General features: G+C 38.6%; 1 protein-coding gene across 4 annotated transcripts in view; it reads left to right on the forward strand.

Annotated features, from left to right (window-relative positions):
* Positions 1 to 21757, forward strand: part of WDR7 (WD repeat domain 7) — a 401067-nt gene that overhangs the window by 98940 nt on the left and 280370 nt on the right. For all 4 annotated transcript variants that reach the window (XM_053571628.1, XM_053571626.1, XM_053571629.1 and 1 more), the window contains one exon: positions 1156 to 1370. In XM_053571628.1, the coding sequence (XP_053427603.1) occupies positions 1156 to 1370 (215 nt within the window). The remainder of the gene's footprint in view (positions 1 to 1155; positions 1371 to 21757) is intronic.

The following is a 21757-nucleotide window of genomic DNA, read 5'->3' on the forward strand; positions in this document are numbered from 1 at the left end:
TAAGAGATGAATGGTGGTTTGTTGTTGCTATAATTGTATTTCTTTGATTATTGGTGAGTTTGATATCTCTTTGTGTTTTTATTGTCCATTTGTATTTTTTTCTGGATTACATCCTTTGAACATTGTTCTCTTGGCTTATAAATTTTTCTCATAGATTTTTTATAACTCTGTATTTTAAAGCTATTAACTATATGTCTACTTAATCAACACATAGTAACCGTGTGGCTCCTGTGTGTAGCAGTGAACAGAACACTGGAAACTCTCTAGCTCTCGTATAGTTTATATTCTTGATAGGGAGAGGCAGGTCAAAAATAACAAAAAAAGTTACAACATATAGTATGTTGACTGGTGATTAGTGATATAGAGAAAACAAAGCAGAAAAGGGAGAAATTGATAAGATGGCCACAACTCACTGAAAATCAATCATTAGAGTACAGGCCTGAAAGGTGGTGATGAAGCCCCTTTTATCCATGAGAAAGAGGTTTGCGTTCTAACTTAGACAAGAACTGTGTAGATAAAGGTAAATGTAAAGGATGGCCACCGGAAAAGCTTTCAAGTAGTTATAAGTAGCTATTTTCACAAATATATGGGGAAACATTTAACTGTGTGGTGAAATTAAGAGTCAAGACTTTTCAGATAGAATGGAGGAGTTACAAGATGTTTTCTGTTTTGTGGAGGTTCCCTAGAGAAAGAGAAACTTTAGGAATTATTCAAGGAGAAAAAAAAGAACACCCCTTAGTAAGTTTTTTTGGTTTTTTGTTTAAGATTGATACACAACTTAAATTGATATACAACTTAAAGAAAGGTCGTCATAGAATTTGATATTCGTAGCAGTGTAATGGTGTGGGAATAGTCAAGAAAACCATCTTGGGGATAGGAAGAGAGTGGAAAAGCCTGGAGGAGGTTGTTGGAATCTTGTCTGTGAACTTGACTTTTTTTGGAAATCGTGTCAGGGGCTTTATGGGAGAGGAAATGATAGAGGTGATGATACTACATGGATGATCCTTAGAGGAAGGAAGTACAAGAAGATATTTCTGGGAGGCATTGATAAAGCATATTCCTGTACAACAAATTTTCATGCCATTTTCTTTACTTAAAAACCATTTAAAGATTCTACAGTATTATTTAATATTTGTGAATATATTTGTCTCCCAGGTGCATTAGATCGCTGCGTGATGGGGATCACAGCGGTAGAGATACTGAATGCTTGTGATGAGGCGGTTCCTGCTGCTGTTGATTCGCTCAGTCATCCAGCAATCAACCTAAAACAAGCCATGACAAGACGCAGCCTTGCTGCCCTTAAAAATGTGGCCCATCATAAGCTACAAACCCTTGCAACTAACCTATTGGCATCTGAAGCATCGGACAAGGTAAGTTTTATATGGAGGGTCATGAAGTATGGAGGTCCCACTAAACTTCATTTGGGTAGATCTTTGGTATGCATTGGTGTGTCTTAGAGCACAATTTTTGAGAGGTGACTCTGTTGAAAAATAAACTTATGATTTTCATTTAGGTTTATCCAACACAGTTTGAATAATTCAGGTATATGGGCAATGTGAAAAATAAATTTTTCTTGCTATTCAAATATTTTAAAGTTATTCTGCCTGAATTAAGTGACTTCAGTTTCTGAAATTAGAGCAAACATTGAAATGTAATCAGTCTGTTTGACTTTTTAATAGCTTTTCTTTTAAGAGATTGAGCACTGCCTAATGTCTCAAAAAATAATAATTTAGGTGCAACTAAGATGTCTGTAATTGTGACATAACATTTGTTTTAAAATTAGGTCTGATTGTAGAAAGGTGAAGCCACTATAGGGATTTAAGAAAATATTTGAGAGTTAAGTGTGATGGAGTTGCACAAGGCCTGGATTTTTCTGTGAGACTTAACTTTAATGACATTTTCTACACTGCCACTTATAATCAATGCATGCATTACTTCTTCAGTTAACAGAAGATTATCCTATTTAAAAAAAAAGGAACAATCTCAGTTCATTAGTTGGTCACTCACCTTTGGTTTTCTAGAGCTAGCCACTGTTGGGTTTGTGGTATTGGTGTAACGGGGTCTTCTTAGAGCTAGTTTGTCTCTTCTAAATGTTCAGTGAAACGTAGAGGCAATCCTAGTATTTCATCTGAATTACTATTTAAAATTCATCTTTCATCTAAATATTCCTTAGGGTTATTAATGGATAGCATAAACACTTTTATTTTCATTCTCCTCTTCTTGATTTTCATTTTTAAAAAATAATTAGACATGTGAATAAATAGCAAAGGGGTTGAAAGTCTCATGAACAGTGTTGAAAATTACCATGAGTTGATGAGTGCCAGTAACATATGGAATATTAGGGGTACTTCCGCTGCCCCGCTTCCTCTAGTAACTGGCAGTAATATCACCCTTTCATCATTCTTCCTTCTCTCAAAATAGAAATGTATTATCTGCTGTGTTGTAGTTCTCAAAAATTAGAATTGTGAAATTTTCTGCATTTTTGCTTTTATTCTTTATGCTTTTAGTCGCATGCTCTAAAGTTTGAAAAGAAACCACAGCTTAAATGGCTTTGCCAGGCCTGTAATTTCTTTCCAGGAATCACATAGCTGTCCTTAGGAATTCAGTAGCACATTTTGACATGCTATATAATTTTAATTGGGGGCAAATTTACAAAGCAATATGTGGAGTGTGATGGAGTTGCACAAGGACTGGAATTTTTATATGTAGGTTAGATAACTTACAAATACTCTTTTACTTGATGGAATCCTCTAGATGTAAACATTTGGGAAAATAATTATGTAACTGGAAAATTAAAGAAAAATAAGTGGTACAGTAACAATTATGAACGGCTTTTGTAAGTGGTCATGGTCCATTATGTGATTTTTACAATCTTGTTTGTCCCTGTTTTAATAGCATATTTTATAGTGCAATTAGTGATAAAAGCACCAGATATCAGAGACACTACACTTAGGTATTGTAAAATATATTGCTTGTAAACCTCCTTAGTCTTGTAGCAGTGGTAATTGTTGCCTGGCCTACAAGGAAAACAATTATAGAAGGGAGGAAAAAGGCTTAGGAAGCTGAGGCTGCAGGAGGATAATCACTTTATGAAAAATGTATGTTGGCTGGACCGTGAGGGATTTCTCATGTCGAGTTTGAGGCTCCTTCTGCAGGGAATACTTAGAGCTGTCCTCTGGATGGCTTTCTGACCTCATGAGAAATACCGCCCCCTCCCAAAGACACCCCAAACTGAAAAAATAACTAAGAGGCAGCCAGTGGTATAAGGACTTACCCTAGGTCTGCTGGATCTAATTTTTCACATGAGTTTTTCAATGGAAAGTAAAATCTCTACTGGGATGCTCTGTAGAAATTATCCTACTTTTGCCTTGTTAAAATAGCATTAACAGTTAGGGCTATTTGGAAGTAACAGATGTGTTTCCTATTATGTTCATTATATTGAGCGTACAAAACTTTGCAAAAAAAGATTACTATCCTTCCCCTCTGACTAGAAGATCAAAAAAGTGTTAAGTAAAATTATTCTTTATTACTTTCTGACTCTTAGCAAGGTTGTGTGTATTTTAATTCCTGTGTATTTCTCTTATGACATATATCTTATTTTACCTTCTATTATAATAACTTACATAGTTGTCTAATCCTCCTTATTAAAATCCACCTTTTTGAACGCAAGGATTCTGTTTTTTCCCTGTGCCATCTAGCAACAGTTGTGCAATAAATATATATTGAGTAGCATGATGTGGAATAGAACATGCTGGTAACCTTTATGTTGACATTTCTGTCCATGTTTTCTCCGGTCCCTGGTGACTGATTGTCTTAAGACCCCTGCTTTGCAGTCTCAAGTCCATCTCTGTTCCTGAATGGCTTTTGCCCTGTGTTCGGTTTTGCATTCTCCCCTTTGATTTTGGTGAGTGAGGTGTCCAGATAGAACTCACTCTCCTTCCCGCCATGTCCGTATTATCGGTGTTCCAGGACGTCCTGGAATTATCTCAAGTTCATCCTCTCCTCTATTTTTGTTCCTTGTGGCACTAGATTATGGTTGTTCATTTGAGAATGACCATTTGGGGATGAATAATTTTTATTTTTGCCTTCAAAAAATTAAAGAGGCTTAAAATTTAATAACAATAACAATGTTTAAGATAAGGACTAGAAACAAAAACCTTGTAAGGAATGAACGAACATAAATACATTCAGAAAAGAAATCAGAGAATTGCTGCATCGAAATATTAAGCAATAATGAAATAATTCAAAGAAAGTAACATTCACATTGTCAAATAAGAGTATGTCTATTACAGAATGCTTTGACTGAGATTCAGTATGGAGTCATCAGTTAACTTCTTTTTTTTTTTAAGTCTCAAAAAATAGACAACTATTATTTATAAATAAAGTAAAAGATAATTTCAAACAATAGATCATGCCAAATCTTATAGACAATAGAAAAGAAGAAATACTTCAAAATCATTCTACTTGATCTGAGTACACCTGATATTAAAATTGGAGAGAGTATATTATCATAAAGGGGAAATTACAAACATATTTCACTTATAAATAAGGATGTAATATCCCAAACAACATATTAACAAGTTGAATTAAAAATTAATGTTTAAGTAATGTACTTTGGTCAAAATTAAATCCAATTTATGTGAGAATTAGTCACTATTTTTGGGATGAATTTTTTTGTTGTTGTAGTATAATAGGACACTGAGCAGCGTTTCTCTTCCATCCATATCGTGCCAGCAGCCCTACTAGTGAAAACATTGTAAGTGTTCAAGAAATTCAATAGGAAATTAGTTTAGAGGTGTAGCTTGGAATCATCTTGTGGAAGAACTTAATGCAGAGCTGAGGACTCAGTTCAGTGGGTGGTGACATGATGTTGAACGGTTTTACAGGAGATTTTGTTTAAGAAATTTATTTTATCATGTCTAACATATGTATGTAGGACGTTTATAAATGTCGATATGGAAAATGAATTTTGAGGCTACTGGAATGATCTAGTGAGAGGGAATAGAGACTGGAAATAGGGGCGAGCAATGGAAATGTAGAAGAGGGGATGGCTATTGTGTGAATTGGACACGGAGGACTTCACAGATCAGTAGCACATGACGGTGACATTCAGGATTATTTCAGAGACCCAGATTCAGCTGAAGGGAGCATTGCAGTGGGGCTCATAGAATGTGCAGACCATGAAACAGGCTTTGAGGATGATGGCGATAGAGGAGATGAGGGAGAGGAGCGAATACCTTTGAGAAAGAAGAGCAGGGACGGGGGTGCAGACCTGAATCGGACTGCAGGTCACCTTTTGAGGTGCCTGCTATCATCAGATCTTTCCAGATATGCCACCTTCTGTCACAACCCCGATGGCCCTGGTCTCGATGGCTGCAGGAAGGAACCAGGCCTGACGTGTGGATTAGAAGTACAAGCTTGCAGGAGGTGGGCTAACCTTGATTGCAGGATAGCCCCAAGCAACCTCCGCAGTAGCCTTTGATTGAGACGGTACAAGACAGGTGAGGGGAATATTGGACAATGACTGTGTGCCTAAGGATCGCCATGGGCTCCGGCTCTTTCTCGCAACAAGCGCCTGTGGACGAATTGCCCAAGGGTCCGCCCCCCAGCTGCAAATCATCTTGCTCAGAGGTCCTCTGGCTCTTGGCGACCTCTACAACCTTCCCAGGGGAGTTAGTTATTATGCCCCCAGTTTGCAAATGGTGCTTCTAAAAGACAGTTGGATAGAACAAGGATTGGCAAACTCTTTCTGTAAATGGCTAGCTAGTAAATAAGTATTTTAGGATTTGTGGGTTATCTTTGTAATAGTGACTTGACCTCTGTGTTATAGGATGGAAACAGCCACAGACAATATGTGAAAAATGAGCGCGGCTGGCTTCCAATAAACCTATTTACAAAAGCAGGGGGCGGGCTGGATTTTGACCCATGGTTGTAGTGTGCTCACCCGTGTATCAGAAGATGGCATTATCAGTATCAAAATTGTAGGTACAGTTCTCCCGTGGAATGACCTTTGCTTTGTTCTTAAAAAGCAGAGGAGTAGTTAAGAGCTTGGTTTCTCATAACAAGTATGTCTAAGTTCACATTACACCCCTGTAACTTGCTGGTTGTGGGTGACCTTGGGCAGGTAACCTTGAATGGCCTGTCATTTTAAAAACAAAATTCACACTTCCTACAGTGATCTATGAGGCCCTGTGTGATCAGACATATGCCCACCTCATTTTATTTTCTTCAACACTTTATTATTCCAGTTGTAGCCATCTGACTCTTTTTTAAAAATGGATATTTGTTAAATAGATTAATGAGAAAAATGAATAAACTTGATTTAGTACCTTTTGACTATTGGTAATACCTTGTAAAAGCTTGGGGTAAAATGACAAGATTGAAAATTGTTAGTAACTTTATCCTTTAAGAAGTAAATGCTTTTCAAGTTATATCTTCAGATAATGCAATTGAGGGACAGAGTGTGAACTTGGAAAAAATGTGAAGATGGAACGCTTACTTAGGTGGCAGAAAGAGATGAGCCAGTGAGAGGCAGAGAGAGAGAAGTCGTCTTAAAGGCAAATTCTAGCTCACACATATAATTGAGAACCAACCTTTGTAAAGGAAGTGAAGGCTGGCAGTTGATGAGAGAGTAAAAGAGCAAAGTATTGGTGAATAAGAAAGAGTATTTAGATTTAGTAAGTAGGAAAGTCATTGGTGATCGTCAAGAGAACTGTTTTGATAGAATTACTTGTGTCAAAACTTAGAGTACCATGAACGAGTATGAATATGACATGAAGTGGAAGGAGACGATGTAGAAGACATTTGCTTTTGATGGAAAAAGAAGGTAGCTTCCGTGGCTGGAGAGTTAACAGCAGGGTTTATAATTTGTTTAGATCACTGAACATTTGTGTTGGTGGAGAGCATGCTTAGTGCAACAATGCAGGAGGACGTGGTGGTGAGAACAGAGTTGGAGAGTTCACCCTTACTCGGAATTATTACCTTGTAATTGGTAATAATGGAAGAGAGGGAGTTGAATATATCAAGTTATTTCCAGCGGAAGAGGATAAAATTAGGCTGTTACATTGGTTAAAAGGAAAGACGTGGTTTTAGTCCCTTGAAGATACAGCCATTTTCTTTTCTTCTTTTTTGTTTAAAAACAAAAAAGCTTAAAAGCTTAAAAGCTCCACAACACCCAACATCAGCACAGTACTGGATTAGTAGTAAGAGGATTTGTAAAATGTAAGTAACTAGTTAATCATAGATTGGTGTGGTAGTGTTTGGCAAATGCATATAGATGAATATGCTGAGAAGGTGGGTCTGAGCCTCTCAGGTGATCTTTTTGACAAGTTTTCTTATATAGCATCTGCCATAGACACAGTTCTTGGAGAGGTGATCTTGGGGGATGTGTTGGGCCAGAGGGATTTTATTAGTGAAGCTGGACAGAGAGCCCTCACTGCCATGAAGTTTATTTCTTAGTAGTAATGTGTGTAATTTTCTGTTCAGCACCTTTGTATCCTGGGTATTGTTGTACCAGTCAGAATCATCCTAGTTTTATGGATAAATGACAAAGTTGAGGAAATTGAAAAATGACCAGGATGATTTATCTTTTTACCTTGCATTTTCTCTTTCTGTTGTCTAATTAGTCAGAGGCCTGAAAAAAATGAATGGGCTGAATTTGCAAAGGTCAGAAGCTTTGTATTCTGTGTAACTAGGTGAGAGAATGGAATTTAGAAGTCAAATGTTACCTACTAAGAACACAGTCTGTGTTTTTGCTTGCAGAATTCACTCTGTAAAAAAAAAAAATTGTACTGATTGAATTGACTTTATGATTCATTGTGAAAAGGGCACTGTAAGGTACACAAACGAAAATGACGTTGCGTAGAGGACAATACCTGGCCTGGTCTGGTGGACGGTTTTGGAAGAATTTTTATGATACATATGACCTTTGAAGAATCAGTTAAACTTGCTTAACATCCTACCTCAAAACTTCAATGAATATTTTAACAGAAAGTATGAATATGTTGATTGTATATGTATTATAGGAGCATATAAATTCAGTTTTGTTGCTAGGACAAAATTTTAAATTACATTAGTTGCTATCAAGTCCTTACCAAAGTTAAGAAGTCTTGGCGGAGCTATGTAGTCTTAGGGAAACTAAGGAGGAAATGTCTATTTCATTTGTCTCTATGAGGAGAAATGTATTTTCTCAGTTAAATAAGGAAACATTTGTTATCTATTCTTTGAGAAGTATTAAGAAATATTAGAATATTATTCCAATAATTAAAAAAAATGATCTTAAAACATGCAAGGTACTTGTTACGAGCTTAGGTGGTTGTATGATGTAGAGATATTTTAATAAATGGTCAGTTTCTCACAGAGTAACAGATAAGATATCTTGAAGGAATAATATTTTGGGTATCATAATAATTACACTCAGAATTTAGATTGCTTTCTGGATGCTGGCAATTGTCAACGGAGAACAATAATTGGAATTTTTTTCTTTTCAATGATTATTGACATATTAAAATATAGACTTTGTGTATTTTATGAAATGTCCAGACTATTTAGATAGCATAAAATTATTATTTTGGGGGCCAACTTTTAATTTTTTAATTTTAATTTTTTTTTTTGAGACAGAGTCTCACTTTGTTGCCCTCAGTAGAGTGCTATGGTGTCACAGCTCATAGCAACCTCGAACTCTTGGGCTTAAGTGATTCTCTTACCTCAGCCTCCCAAGTACCTGGGACTGCAGGCACCTGCCACAGTGCCTGGCCATTGTTTTTGGTTGTTGTAGTTTAGCAGGTCCTGCCCAGGTTCCAACCCGCCAGCCCTGGTGTATGTGGCTGGCACCCTAACCACTGAGCTATGGTCACTGAGCCTGGTCAGGTTTTTAAAGTTTAACTTTTATTTATTTATTTATTTATTTATTTTTTAGAGACAGAGTCTCACTTTGTCGCCCTCAAAGTGAGAGTGCTGTGGCATCACAGCTCACAGCAACCTCCAGCTCCTGGGCTTAGACAATTCTCTTGTCTCAGCCTCCTGCGTAGCTGGGACTACAAGCACCCGCCATAATGCCCGGCTATTTTTTGTTGCAGTTTGGCTGGGGCCGGCTTTGAATCTACCATCCTTGGTATACAGGGCCAGCGCCCTACTCACTGAGCCACAGGAGCCACCCAAGTTTAACTTTTTAAATGGGAAACTATGCATTCCTTTAAAAAAGTAGGACTATTGAATGTTAATTAACTTTTTCTGGTAACTCAGCGCGAACGTGGATTTTGATGTTGTGTTTTAGATGGAGCTGTAGATAAAATATTATATGCACATCTTCTACCTTACCAACTTTCCTAGATTGCTGAATTACTTTCTAATTGCTGCTACTTCTCCTTTTCTCTCTGCTATTCTCTTGGCTAACTATTGTGGACACTACCAATCCCTGCTGCTCTCTTTCTGTTTTTGCTCTTAAAATTGATATATTTGGGTTTAGATCTACTATCTTAACATTTAAATGTCATTGAACTCACCTGCTTTTTGTTAACTCTCTTCTAATCCTCTTACAAATTAGACAGATATTTTATTTTCCCCTCCATATGCTTGTTAACTATAGCTACTGTTAGTATTCTTCTAGTTTTTACCTTAAAGATTATAAATGCATTTTGCTCTTCCTTCAGGCTAAGACAAATTATTATTGTTATAATTTTTCTGATAGTTCCAGGGCCTCAGAACACTGTAACTCTCTTTGTCCTTTCTTTTTATGTTTTAGTTGTCATGCATATTAACTTTAGTTGCATTTTAAATTCTACAACATGTTATTGTTTTGTTCAGTCAATATTATTTAATATTTAGCATCATAGTTACCTTTTCCTTGGTCCTTTTATCTTTTATATTTCCATGTTTTCATCTAAGATCGTTTTCCTTCTGCCTGAGGAACTACTCATTAAGTTTTGGATTGTCAGAAAAATGTTCTCCATTTTTGAAGGATATATTGGCTGATTATAGATTTTTAGATTGGTGGTTATTGTCTTTTAATACTTTAAAGATTTTATTATCTTCTCGTTTTTAGCCCCCACCCCCCCCTTTTTTTTTGAGAAACCAGACATCATTCTTCTTGTTGCTCCTTTCAAGGTGATGTGTCTTTTTTCTCTTGTTGATTTTAAGGTTTTCTCTCTCACTCTCTTCCCTCTTTTTTAATTTTTTAGCAATTTAAATATGCAGCACCTGGGTGTGGTTTTCCTTGTATTTATACTGCTTGGAGTTCCCAGAGCTTCTTGAATCTGTGAGTTTGTCTTTCACTAATGCAGGAAAATTTTTGTTCACTTTTTTTTCAAACTCTGTTTGTTACATTTTTCCCATCTCTCTTGGGGTAAAATGTTTTTGTTACATGGATACCTTTCTCCATTTTAATTTTTTTTTAGACAGGGTTTCACATGTCACCCTTGGTAGAGTGCTGTGGTATCACAGCTCACAGCAACTTCAAACTCTTGGGCTCAAGCGATTCTCTTGCCTCAGCCTCCCAAGTAGCTGGGACTACAGGCGCCTGCCACAACACCTGGCTATTTTTTGTTGCAATTGTTGTTGTTGTTTAGCAGGCTCAGGCCAGGTTCGAACCCGCCACTGTCCGTGTATGTGGCCAGTGCCTTAACCACTGTGCTACAGGCGCTGAGCCCCTTCTCCATTTTTTAAAAAACTACATTTCATTAGTTTCCTGTTCTTCTCTCTAGTTTTTTTATCTTTTTTCCTGTGTTTCAGTGTGTATATTTTCTGTGTTCCACATCACTAATGTTTTCTGCTGTTTTTCCACAAACTCATCTATTGCGTTTTCATGTTTAGCTGTTACTGTGTTTATTTCTAGAGTGCTCATTTGATCCTTTTTATAGATTTCAGCTGTCTGATGTCCGTGTCATCCTGTTTTCTTCCCTTCTCTTCCCTTCTCACCAGGACCTGGGTCCTTGAAAATTCAATTTTCAACTTTATCTCTTTTCATTTTCTTTTTCTACCACGTCCTATGTTTTCTTGAACATTTTAATCCTAGTTATTTTTAAGTTTTTGTCTGTCAACTCTAACATTTTTTATCATTGGTGAGTCCTTTTGACTGCCTGTATTGTCAGTCACGTGCTCTAATCTGACCTCTTGGTACGTCTAGTAAGTTTGTTGAAATACCAGAGACTGTATTAAAAAAAATTCTAGTGTGTTCAGATGATGTGCTCTTCTAGAGAAAGTTTACCCTTTCACTGCAGTTCAGATAACATAAAGGCTGGTTAACTTAATATAATCAGAGACCTACCGGAGTCACGTCCAGGCTGCAGTACTGTAAATCTCGGCCTGCCTGTGGTTTTACTTCCCTTCCCCAGTGCAGCCTTTCAGGGCTTCTGGCTCAGAGCCTTGGTTGTTGAGTTCTGAGTCTAACCCTTCCTTCTTAGCATGACAGCCCTGCCCTAAATTCCACTTTGAGTTCTAGAGGCCTTCTGCAGGGTTCTGAGTCTCCCCCGACAAAATAGGATTTGGCACGAACATGAGGAGAATGGCAGTGTGTCATCCTGTTTTCTTCCCCTCCCTTCTCATCAAGACCTTGCTCTCTTGAAAATTCAATTTTCTTTCTCACTGTGCAAGAATTTCAAAAGCTTAGTTGCTTACTCTGTTCCCTGAGACGGTCTGCTGCCTTCTTGATCTCCACTTTGATTTAGCCAAGGCACTTTAAAATCAACACGTCAAAGGTTGAAATCATAATTATCACCCTTAGAACCTCCCATTCGTTATTATTCTCTACCATGAGTGTACAGACTGTGGCCTACAGGTCCGCAGGGCCCTTGAGCTAAGAATAGTTTTTACAATTAAAAAAATTTCTTAAAACACACAAGAATATGTACTAGAAACCTTGTGAGGCCCTCAGAGTTTATAATATTTGCTAGCTATCTCTTTATAGAAAAAGTTTGCCAGCACTTTCTCTACCTTAGTAAATGTCACCAGTGTTTGTCCCATTGTAGGTATTAAAAATCATAGCTATTATTCCACTCCTCTCCCTTGAAATCCAATCCAAAATGCACTTTATCATTTTATAGTTTTCTAGAAGCAATTTTCTCTCTGCCTCTGCCACCCTTCTAGTTTGTCCTCTTTCCCCAGATAAAACCTTATAATTGATCTTTCTGCAATTAGTTGGCTCTCCCTGCCCCACAACTCTGATACCTGCTCCAAATTCTCCACTTTCATAGGACACTCACACACACAAACAAGTACAGGATGTTTAGGTTCTGAGTTCACACGTGTAATAAATGTGAGTGCATAGCATGTGTATATATTTTGGCATTTGAGAATTGTGGAAATTTCCAACTCAAGTTAACTTTCTAGCAGCTTTCCTCCAGTTTGAAGGAAATAAGTTTTAGGTTACTATGAATGCAATATTAACTATTACAGTAAGGAGTTGAACCTTCAAAAATAAATGCTTAATTTGTATTTACTAATTTTTTTGGTGATTACAGGGTTCTGGTTCTTTTCCCTTTTGAAAGGACCCTTGAATTAGACATGACTGTGTATGTAATGATTGCGTAACACATTCAAATAATGCCGTACACAGGGGACCCACCCGTCCTCAAACGTAATAAACCCATCTTTTTAGTGCGTTATTGACCCTGTGTTTTGCATATCATAGGTGTTCAGTGGGTCTGTGAATGGAATTCGTAGTTCATATTGAATTTAATTCACCATATTCTGAACCAAGGAAAAATGGCCTTGTTCTGTGTTGCGCTTTTCTTTGGCCTGGGGGACAGGTCTCCCTCTCTTGCCACGGCATCATCTCAGCTCACAGCAAACTCAGTCTCTTGGGCTCAGGTGATCCTTTTGCCTCAGCCTCCGAAGTAACTGGGACTAGAGGCGTCCAACACAACACCCAGCTGGTTTTTCTATTTTTAGTGAAGACGGGGTTTCACTTTACTCAGGCTTGTCTTGAACTCATGAGCTCCAGCAGTCCACCCGCCTTGGCTTCCCAGAGTGCTAGGATTGCACTGCGTCTGGCCTCTCTGCTGGTTTTAAATTCAGAACAGTTTTGTTTTTCCCTGGAAATACCTTAACAAAGACCCACTGTGCTGAGAAGGTATTAGATCATTTTGGAATGTATGTGAGAGGCAGCAAAGGAGACATTTCTTTGGCTATCCCACGTAATGAATGAACTAGCAGACTGCCGAGAGAAGTCGTGTCTGAGAGAGAAGGAGCCATGAGGGAGATTCCACCCCACGACCTTGTCAGCAGCCAGGGCTCCTTAGCTGGTGAGTGTGACACTTCGTATTCACGTCTGATTTGAGAACTCAAAGGTGTTGTGAAGTAATTTGATAGAAGTACAAAGATTTCTGGCTAATGTTTAATATTTTAGTACTTTGGGGGAAGAAGCGATTTCTTCTCTTCTGATATGCTTGAAAGTCTGCTCTTTATTAGACCCTACAAAGGATTTTCAAACTTCTTGACTTTTATAGCCCCCCTTAAGAAGATAATTGAATCTGTCAAGTTCAGTTAAACATTTATTGGGTTTGGCCCTGAAGAATCAAATGAATAAGATGTGATATTTACCTTCAGGAAATATAAACAGATGAACACAGTGTGTAGGAGGGCTGAGAAATACGGAAGCTATTGCAGAAACCTGTCCCAGCCTGAGGCGAGGTCAGTACTGGCTTCTTGGAGAAGAGGACGTTAAAGGATGAGTAGATAAAGTCAGGGGATGGGTGGAGATGGGTTTGCAGCGTGTTCTGGGAGAGGAGTGGGCAACGCCAAGTGCATTCAGTGCCCCTGGGAGGCCCGTGGTGATTGAGGTGAGTTGATTCCAGGGCCATGTGATGATACTTCAAGTTTTTCTTTTACCACAGTGGCCTTCAAACTTAAAAAAAATAGCTTTATAATCCTTTCTTCACAGGAAATTTTATATGAAAGCCAGTATGCACAACACATCACAGGGACTAGAGAGAGGAGTTTAAATTCATGAATTGTGTTACAGTGGCGGGACCTGAAGACTGACTAGGTGTGGGTGGTAAGGGAAGCTGCTCGTGGGCAAATCCATTGGGTGACTGAACAGAAAATGGCTCCACCAAGTGTTGTATTGAATGTACGACCAGATTTTGTGGTGGATGGTGATGAGTTGCTTTGTTTATGGTAAGTGTGAGGCTGCTATATGTATCCATGTTCTGGTGTCTCTCAGACTGTTAAATTGAAGGAAGTGAAACTTGATGTGTGGGTGTGGTGATGGGACAAAGTAAAGAATCTCCAACATACAGATGGTCCCCACAACAATGGAAGTGGATGAGAGCCTCCCTAGGTAGACTCTCGGGGTTACTGACGTCAAGCGGGGAGGAAGAGCGAGTGATTAGAGCAGGAGTGGTGCCGTGTGAAGAGAGTGGGGACAACGCACAGACCTGCAAACACAGGGGAGGGAGAGTTTCAGGAAGGGAGACAGCCATCACTTGTATCAAGGGCCGTAGCTCTGAGTATTACAAGTATTAAAGTGTATTTGCCAGGGAGGTCATAGTATTCTTCTTCACAACTGTCTTCCAAGGACTCCGGAGGCAGTAGCTGGATTGCGGTGGGTTCAGTGTGAATGGCAAGTGTGGAAATGCAAACGGCAAGTGTAGCAAACTTATAAAAAGCTTGTATGAGGCAGGGAGGAAGGAAGGAGAAGGAGGAGAGCTGGCGGAGGTGTATTTTTGAAGACAACTGGGGATATTTGTGGGTGAGCCAGCAGCGAGGAAGCTTACTTACTTAGGAAGCTTACTTAGGTGAGGGAGGGATTGCTAACGGACGAAGACAGGCTCCCCAGGGGATGAGAGAAGGAGCGATTTCAGAGGTACAGGGAAGGGGTCGGCTTTCATGTGAAGGAGGAAAACCTTCTGAAACTGAAGGGAAAGAAGACAGGCTGGGTGTCTGGATGGGCATATTTCTGGGGCTAGTGGACGGGAATTGAGGAGAGAACATTCCCAAAGCAAACACCCGAGAAGCGGAAGGGAACGAGGTGGAAATTGGGGAATGAGAGAGGGAGCTAAGAACAGGTAAAAGGATTCACTGGGAATTTGTAGTTGTGACAGGCTATAATAATCTAAAGGAAAACGTATAGGAAAAAAGCAAATTTTAGCACCGTTTGAGAATCGCAGTTTTCTAATGCAGTTAAAAGGGGATGCAGGGCACTTGTGAAAGATTGAGTGACAGGATGACTGCGGGGTCCAGGCTGGTGAGGAGGAAGGGGAGGAGGAAGTGGATGGTGACTGAAGAAACTTTGGAATCCTGGGACTGAATGCCCCCCATGATAGTGGGCCCCAAATGTGCTATACATTGAAGTCACGTACAGATCCTCAAGAACTACTGGTGCCTGGTCCTACCAGAGAACGTTCGGATGTAATTAGTATGCGATGTGACCTGTGTAGTTGGAAGTGGTCAGAGGTCCCCAGGTGATTCCGGCGTGCAGCAGTTTGTGAAGCACAGCCCTCGGAGGTTGAAGAGCAGGTGTGGGGGAAGGCCTGGAAGTGGAGAAGGTTGTGGTCAGGGTGGGGATAGTCAAGTGAGGACAGGACCAGTGTGCTTACCATGGCAGTGGTTGGCTGAGGTAGAGTGCACAATAAGTTGACTGGAGTTGAGATAAGCAAGGAGTTGGAGAGGTCACTCAGGCGTTGGTGATGCACTTACCCAGTCTTTTCCCTTCCCTCTAGTTAATGAGCCCTGTGGTAAGAGTGCACTGCTAGGCTCGGCACCTGTTGCTCAGTGGTTAGGGAGTCAGCCACATACACTGGGGCTGGTGAGTTTGATCCCGGTCCAGGCCTGCCAAACAACAATGACAACTACAACCAAAAAAATAGGCGGACATTGTGGCAGGCGCCTGTAGTCCCAGCTACTTGGGAGACTGAGGCAAGAGAATTGCTTAAGCCCAAGAGTTTGAGGTTGCTGTGAGCTGTGATGCCACCGCACTCTACTGAGGGCAACATAGTGAGACTCTGTCTCTCAAAAAAAAAAAAATTATGCACTGCTAGCTGGCCAAGAGGCTAGTTTGGATACAGGGATGAGTATATTATTTAACAAGGGGACTCATACTTGTCTCATTTTAATATCTTAGAAAAAAGTTAATATTTTAAAATACTGTTGATGCAAATAAAAACCCTCAAGCAAACTAAATGATGAAACTAATAGGAATCGTATAATTTAAAGCAAGAGTAACAGCATTTGAAAGTCAGCACTTAAGATGTAGAGGTATCAAAACATCCCTTTGGTGCGATATTCCTCATATGCAGTTAGTCTACAATTCAGAATAGTATGACATCTAGTTAGAATACTGAAAGTTTCTAGTTCAGTCAAGTGCTAATTTAAGATTATAAGTAGCAAAATATAAAAATATCACCTGTAGCTTAATTAGCCGACGTAACCTTAGTAGCTCACTTTGTTACTGAATGACTGTAAGTTTAACATTGTGTGTTTTCCCCCCTACATTGAATCCTTTGGCATCCTATAAGGAATCCCCTTGACCACAAGAGAACTTTTGCAGACCCTAAGTTGAAAATCACTGACTCATGTGGATGGTGAAATCTCCTAGGATGACGGATGACCAGCAGGGCTGTGAGGTAGTGACAGTGATTTTGAGGTTTTAAAATTTTTCCAAGGCAAAACACATAAGGTGATTTATATGACATGATATTGCAGGCTCTAAAATTCACCTTGGATGGAAGTATATTTGTCAGTTATCTCAAGGAGGCAGTTGACTGCAGAGTACAAGGACAGGAAGTATAATTGGTGTGTAGTGGTTGTGATCGCAATTCTGTACGGTGCCCTCATGGACTGAAATGGGCAGAATACATCCAAAGATCTTTCCATTAATGTCTTCCCCTCATCTCTTTCTCCTTATTTTGTATCAAAATGCTTATTTTTCTCAAGCACCTTCATACCTCAATCACAGTCACACCCAGCAGCACTCAGTGATGGTGAAAATGACATTTTCTTAGGCAAATGGTTGGGTAGAAAGTGGGGGGTAGAAAAGAGAAAAAGAAAGGCAGAAGGATGGGATTTATTAGCATAAACCAGGATTTTAGTTTTTTCAGTGTACCACAGCTAGTCCTCCAGTCTTCACTCATATTTCAGTAAATGTCTTGTTATTTGCTGTGCCTAGAATGCCCTTGTCACCCCCTTCCCTGTCTGCCACCTACTCATCTCACAAACCTTAGCCCTGTGACCACTGTCCTTGCAAAGGCTCCCCGAATTTTTCAGCTAGTCCGGCGAGATCAGGCAGAGTGAATCGGGTCTCCCTCTGACGTCTGGCAACTTGGTTTGTTTCTACCCCAGGACTTACTCTTCTTCTGTACCATAAGGAAACGTATACACATGTTTGTTTCAGCGTCTGCTTCTCTGGGTCAGGTGCTCAGCCTCAGCACCGTTGGCATTTTGGGTTGGATCATCCTTTGTTGTGGAGGACTGTCTTGAGCACTGTAGGATTTTTAGCCTGTACCCACTAGATCCTATTATCACCCCTCCCAATTGTCTCTAAGAAAATGTCTTCAGATACTGCCTAATGTCACTTGTGGCAGGGGGAATGACCCCTGGCTGAGAACCACTGCTTTGTGTCGGCCTAGGAGCTCCTTGAAGGACCTCATACAGTATTTCTCCTCATATTTCTAGTCCATTGAATAGCTGTGAATGACCTAGTTTTTGAGGGTTGACTCACATGGACTGGGTTCACCCTTTCTCTCACCACCTATTCCATCTCTGCAGAACTAAACATGCAGGAAATGTCAGACAGATGCAGGAGGAGCCTGACTTTCTCCTGTACTGTCACCACTGACTTGCTATGTGACCCTGGGTGACTGATGGTTAAAATTTCAATTTGTTTTTAGCTTTAGAATTGGGATAATAGGGTTGTCAGGAAGCTAAGTGGGATAACATGTTTGAAAACATTTATCTCAACAGGTGTTCAGCACTAGCTTAATATTCTTGATTGATAGATTGATTCTTGCATCCGTTCTGCACATATCCAGTACATACTATAGGCCAGGCCCCGGGCTGGAACCCGGTGGAGAGTGCATTAGTTACATCTATGCCCAGTGCGTGTTGGCTGTGAGGAGCGCCCGCTCTGATGTAGGAGATACGAGTGCGGTTTACTGTGGTGAGCTTGATACCCCCAAAGGTGAGAACCAGGTGGGAGAGAGCCCCAAGGAGACATGACCTGAGAAGTTGCTGAGAAGGCCTCTCTAAAGAGAGGGAGGCTTGGCATTGGGAAGGTGGTGGGGAAGAACATCCCTAGCACAGGTAGCGGCCTGTGCAGGTGCAGAACTCCCAGAGAGAAGAGTGAGATGTGGTCCAAGTCGGGCCGTGTTGAGAGAAAAGGGTTTAAAACAGGTTGGAGTCTGGTTGGGTGCAGTGGCTTACACTTATAATCCTAGCAACTTTGGTGGGCCAAGGCAGGAGGATTGCTTGAGGCCAGGAGCTGGAGACCAACTCAAGCAGGAGTGAGACCCCATTAACAGGGTGCCTGTAGTCCCAGCTACTCAGGAGGCAGAGGCAAGAGGATTGCTTAAGCCTAGGAGTTTGAGGTTGAGCTACGATGATGCTACTGCTTTGTAGCCAGGGAGACAAAGAGAGACACGAAAAAAAATAAAATAGGTTAGAATCTATATGAGTGTGAATATTTCTGAAGTTAGGGCTTGCTCACTGTAGTGACCCAGCCTAGATCAGAGCAGTTTTTTTTTTTCTTCTTTCATTTTGTCATTATTAGTCTTATCCTATTTTATATCAAGTTGGCCTCTCAGAAACCCACCTTGTTTCCATTCATTTATGAATGTGTTAAGTAATTTGGCATACCCAGCGGGGTATGTTGTAGTAGGAGATTTTTGGATTTTTACAATTTATTTTCTTCAGTTGGCTTCTATTTTCAGGTGTATCTTTAACACATTCATTTGAGAGAAAATAAGCTGGGTTTGATTATCTCTCTCACCAGTGAAAGGAACCGTGTTTGTGTTATCTATGAGCTGTTTACAACACCCCTTTGAGGTACAGTCTTTTCTTTATTCGAAAGATTAGAGGAATTGATACTAGGGGTTAACTGATTCCTTGAAAGGTCTGTACAATGGAGAAGCCTCTGGTCTTGTTACTTTGGTGACTTGGCCCTTTGGGAAGAGCTGAAAATCAATCTCTTTTGTACTAGTGTTGTGGAAACTCTTAATATATTAATCTTCTAGTCTCTCAATATATTAATATTATTTGGATATTATTATTTCAGCATTATTATCCAGTAAGACATGGCCTGTAGAAATATTATGAGAAGATATTTTCTTTATACAAGGCATGATCTAAACATTTATGTTTAATACTTATAATTTTTATTGAGTGATTTACATTTTATGTTGTATATATACATTATAGTACAGTATCAAACTTTAAACCCCCCCAGTAGATTGACTATATCTTTTTAGTAACATACTTGTTAATGAAAACATGTGAAAGGAAGTAAAATAACATGAACTCTGACTGCATATCATCATTCATACATAATCATGAAATCTCATCCTATCCAAAATCAGATATTTAAGATAAGTAGATAGTATATATTGTCAAATTCCAACATAAATGGACTCTTTGGATAAAGAACTTACCTCACTTTGTGTTATCCTAACCATTAGAATTAAGTAACATCAATACAACAGCAGAGGGCACCAAATATCCATTTCGGTTTTATGCATTTTCTTGATAGTTTAGTTTTTGTGCCTCCCTTTTCATTCCTCCGCTTCCTTCCTTCTTATCTTTCTTTCTTTTTTCCTAACATTAATATAGTTCATATTGAAACTACATTGTGAAAACTTTTTAGTGGATGGTGAGATTTTTCCTTAACTAATTTTAGAATATTTTAAAAGTACATGGAAGATGTCAATTTGTTTTTATTCAGTAAACCATTTACATTTAACACTCTGCATCAGAATTTCAGAAATTCCTTTAAAGATTTTTTTATGCAACAAAATATCCTATGCAAAATCAAGAGTAAAATTCTTTTAAATAATTTTTCATACCAAATATTATTAGGTAATGCACATAAATCAGTTTTTAATACCATACTTAGGAAATTAAAAATTATTTAGAATATCCAATGTAAATATGATTCCCACTTAATTTTGTAAAGCAGTATATTAAGATTAATCAAATAAAATTTTTTTCTTACATTCAATTTTAGGGCTGAATTTTCACGCATGTAGAATGTGTATGTTAGCTAGTTTTGTTCTTAGTGTCTTTAATCTCTGGTTTCAAAGCAGACTCTGTTTTTTATTTTTTATTTTTTTTAAGCCGTCAACTCTTCTGCTTTATACTTTAGCAGGAAAATCAGCTGATGTCTATAATGCTTGCTGGTATAAACTCCATTTTTAGGTAGAAATCTGAACCATTTGATTTGTTAAAAATTAGACTCATTGTTCACTGAAGAAAAGGAATGTTACGTTGTTTGATAAGAGTATTTAAAAATAGTCTTGAAACTGTGATATTAAAAAATGAATAAGAAATAAGTAAGCTTTTAAATTAGGACCATTTAAGTGAAATGGCAAAAGAATAAAATTATGGCCAGTGTTTTAAATTTCTCTTAGTCTTAAGAAAAATGAAATACTTATACTTAAAATATCATTATAATATTTTTAGGGAACAAAGCTATCAGGTATTTCAGCAGATACAATTTTACTTAGAATATATTCAAATATATAGTAATGACAAATGTTAAACATGGGTACATCAACATTTTTTTCCACTGCGGATTCTAAGTTACTGCTTTATTGTTGCTGGGGCCTACTGCATAGTGTGTGTGTATGTGCGCTGACAAATATCCATGCTCAAACAAAGATTAATCTCATGATGACAGTTCTTTTTTTTCCTTGGGTTTTCATTGGCGAGACAGTTTTACCTGCTGCCTTAACATGATGGCCACAGATTCACTTTCAGTGATGAGTAAGAAATTCAGTATTTTTTTCCCTATGGTTGCATGTCTGTAATATTTTAAGTCAAATTCCTTACTTAAAATCTGAACTGGCTAAATACATATTGTCCCTTGTACAATTATAATACACTTGGTACTTACAATGAAAATGTCAAATATGTCTTACTAGCCCTTTTAAATAAGTGCTTGTATTTATGTGTTTTACATTTTCATCGAGTTTTTCTAGCAAATCTGAGACTGTTTTACTTGTATATACCCAATGATTTAGTTTTTCTTGTTGGCTTTCTTCAAATACATTTTTCAGCTATTACCTTAAGGATTGAGGCTTTATTTTCTCCCAGGCATCTTGCACATAATAGGCACTCCACAAATATTTGTTGAATTGAATTTTATCTTCTTCTATGATAATGTAAAGGTGAGTTTGTGAGCACACATTTCAGATGTTCTTAATAGAGGTGGCAGAGGAAAGCTGCCAAGGTTCCTGATACAGAGTTTTCCTTGGTCAGATAGCTTGTATTTGAAATTGTAAGACTATAAGATGATGTGAATGAATGAGTTTGCTCTAGATATGTATATCAGGTGATTAGCCAAGAGTCCCTTGGGTTTGATAGATGTCTTTGTTCATTTTCCTGTAGCTAATCTTAGTATAACAGAATATTAGATATGTCAGTGCTATTAACTCCACCATCTCCATACAAAATATTAGCCAAATATTATCCTCACAACTTTGCTGGATGTGTATATTTTGGTATATTAGGACTTTGTCAGATTAGTAAAATCCATTATCAGGATATTTAAGGTTATGGGGAACTTAGTGGTGTCAGAATTATCACTCAGCTATAAGACTTTGGGCTGAGTCAT

This window comes from Nycticebus coucang, chromosome 19, assembly GCF_027406575.1.
Source record: "Nycticebus coucang isolate mNycCou1 chromosome 19, mNycCou1.pri, whole genome shotgun sequence".
Lineage (NCBI taxonomy): Eukaryota > Metazoa > Chordata > Mammalia > Primates > Lorisidae > Nycticebus > Nycticebus coucang.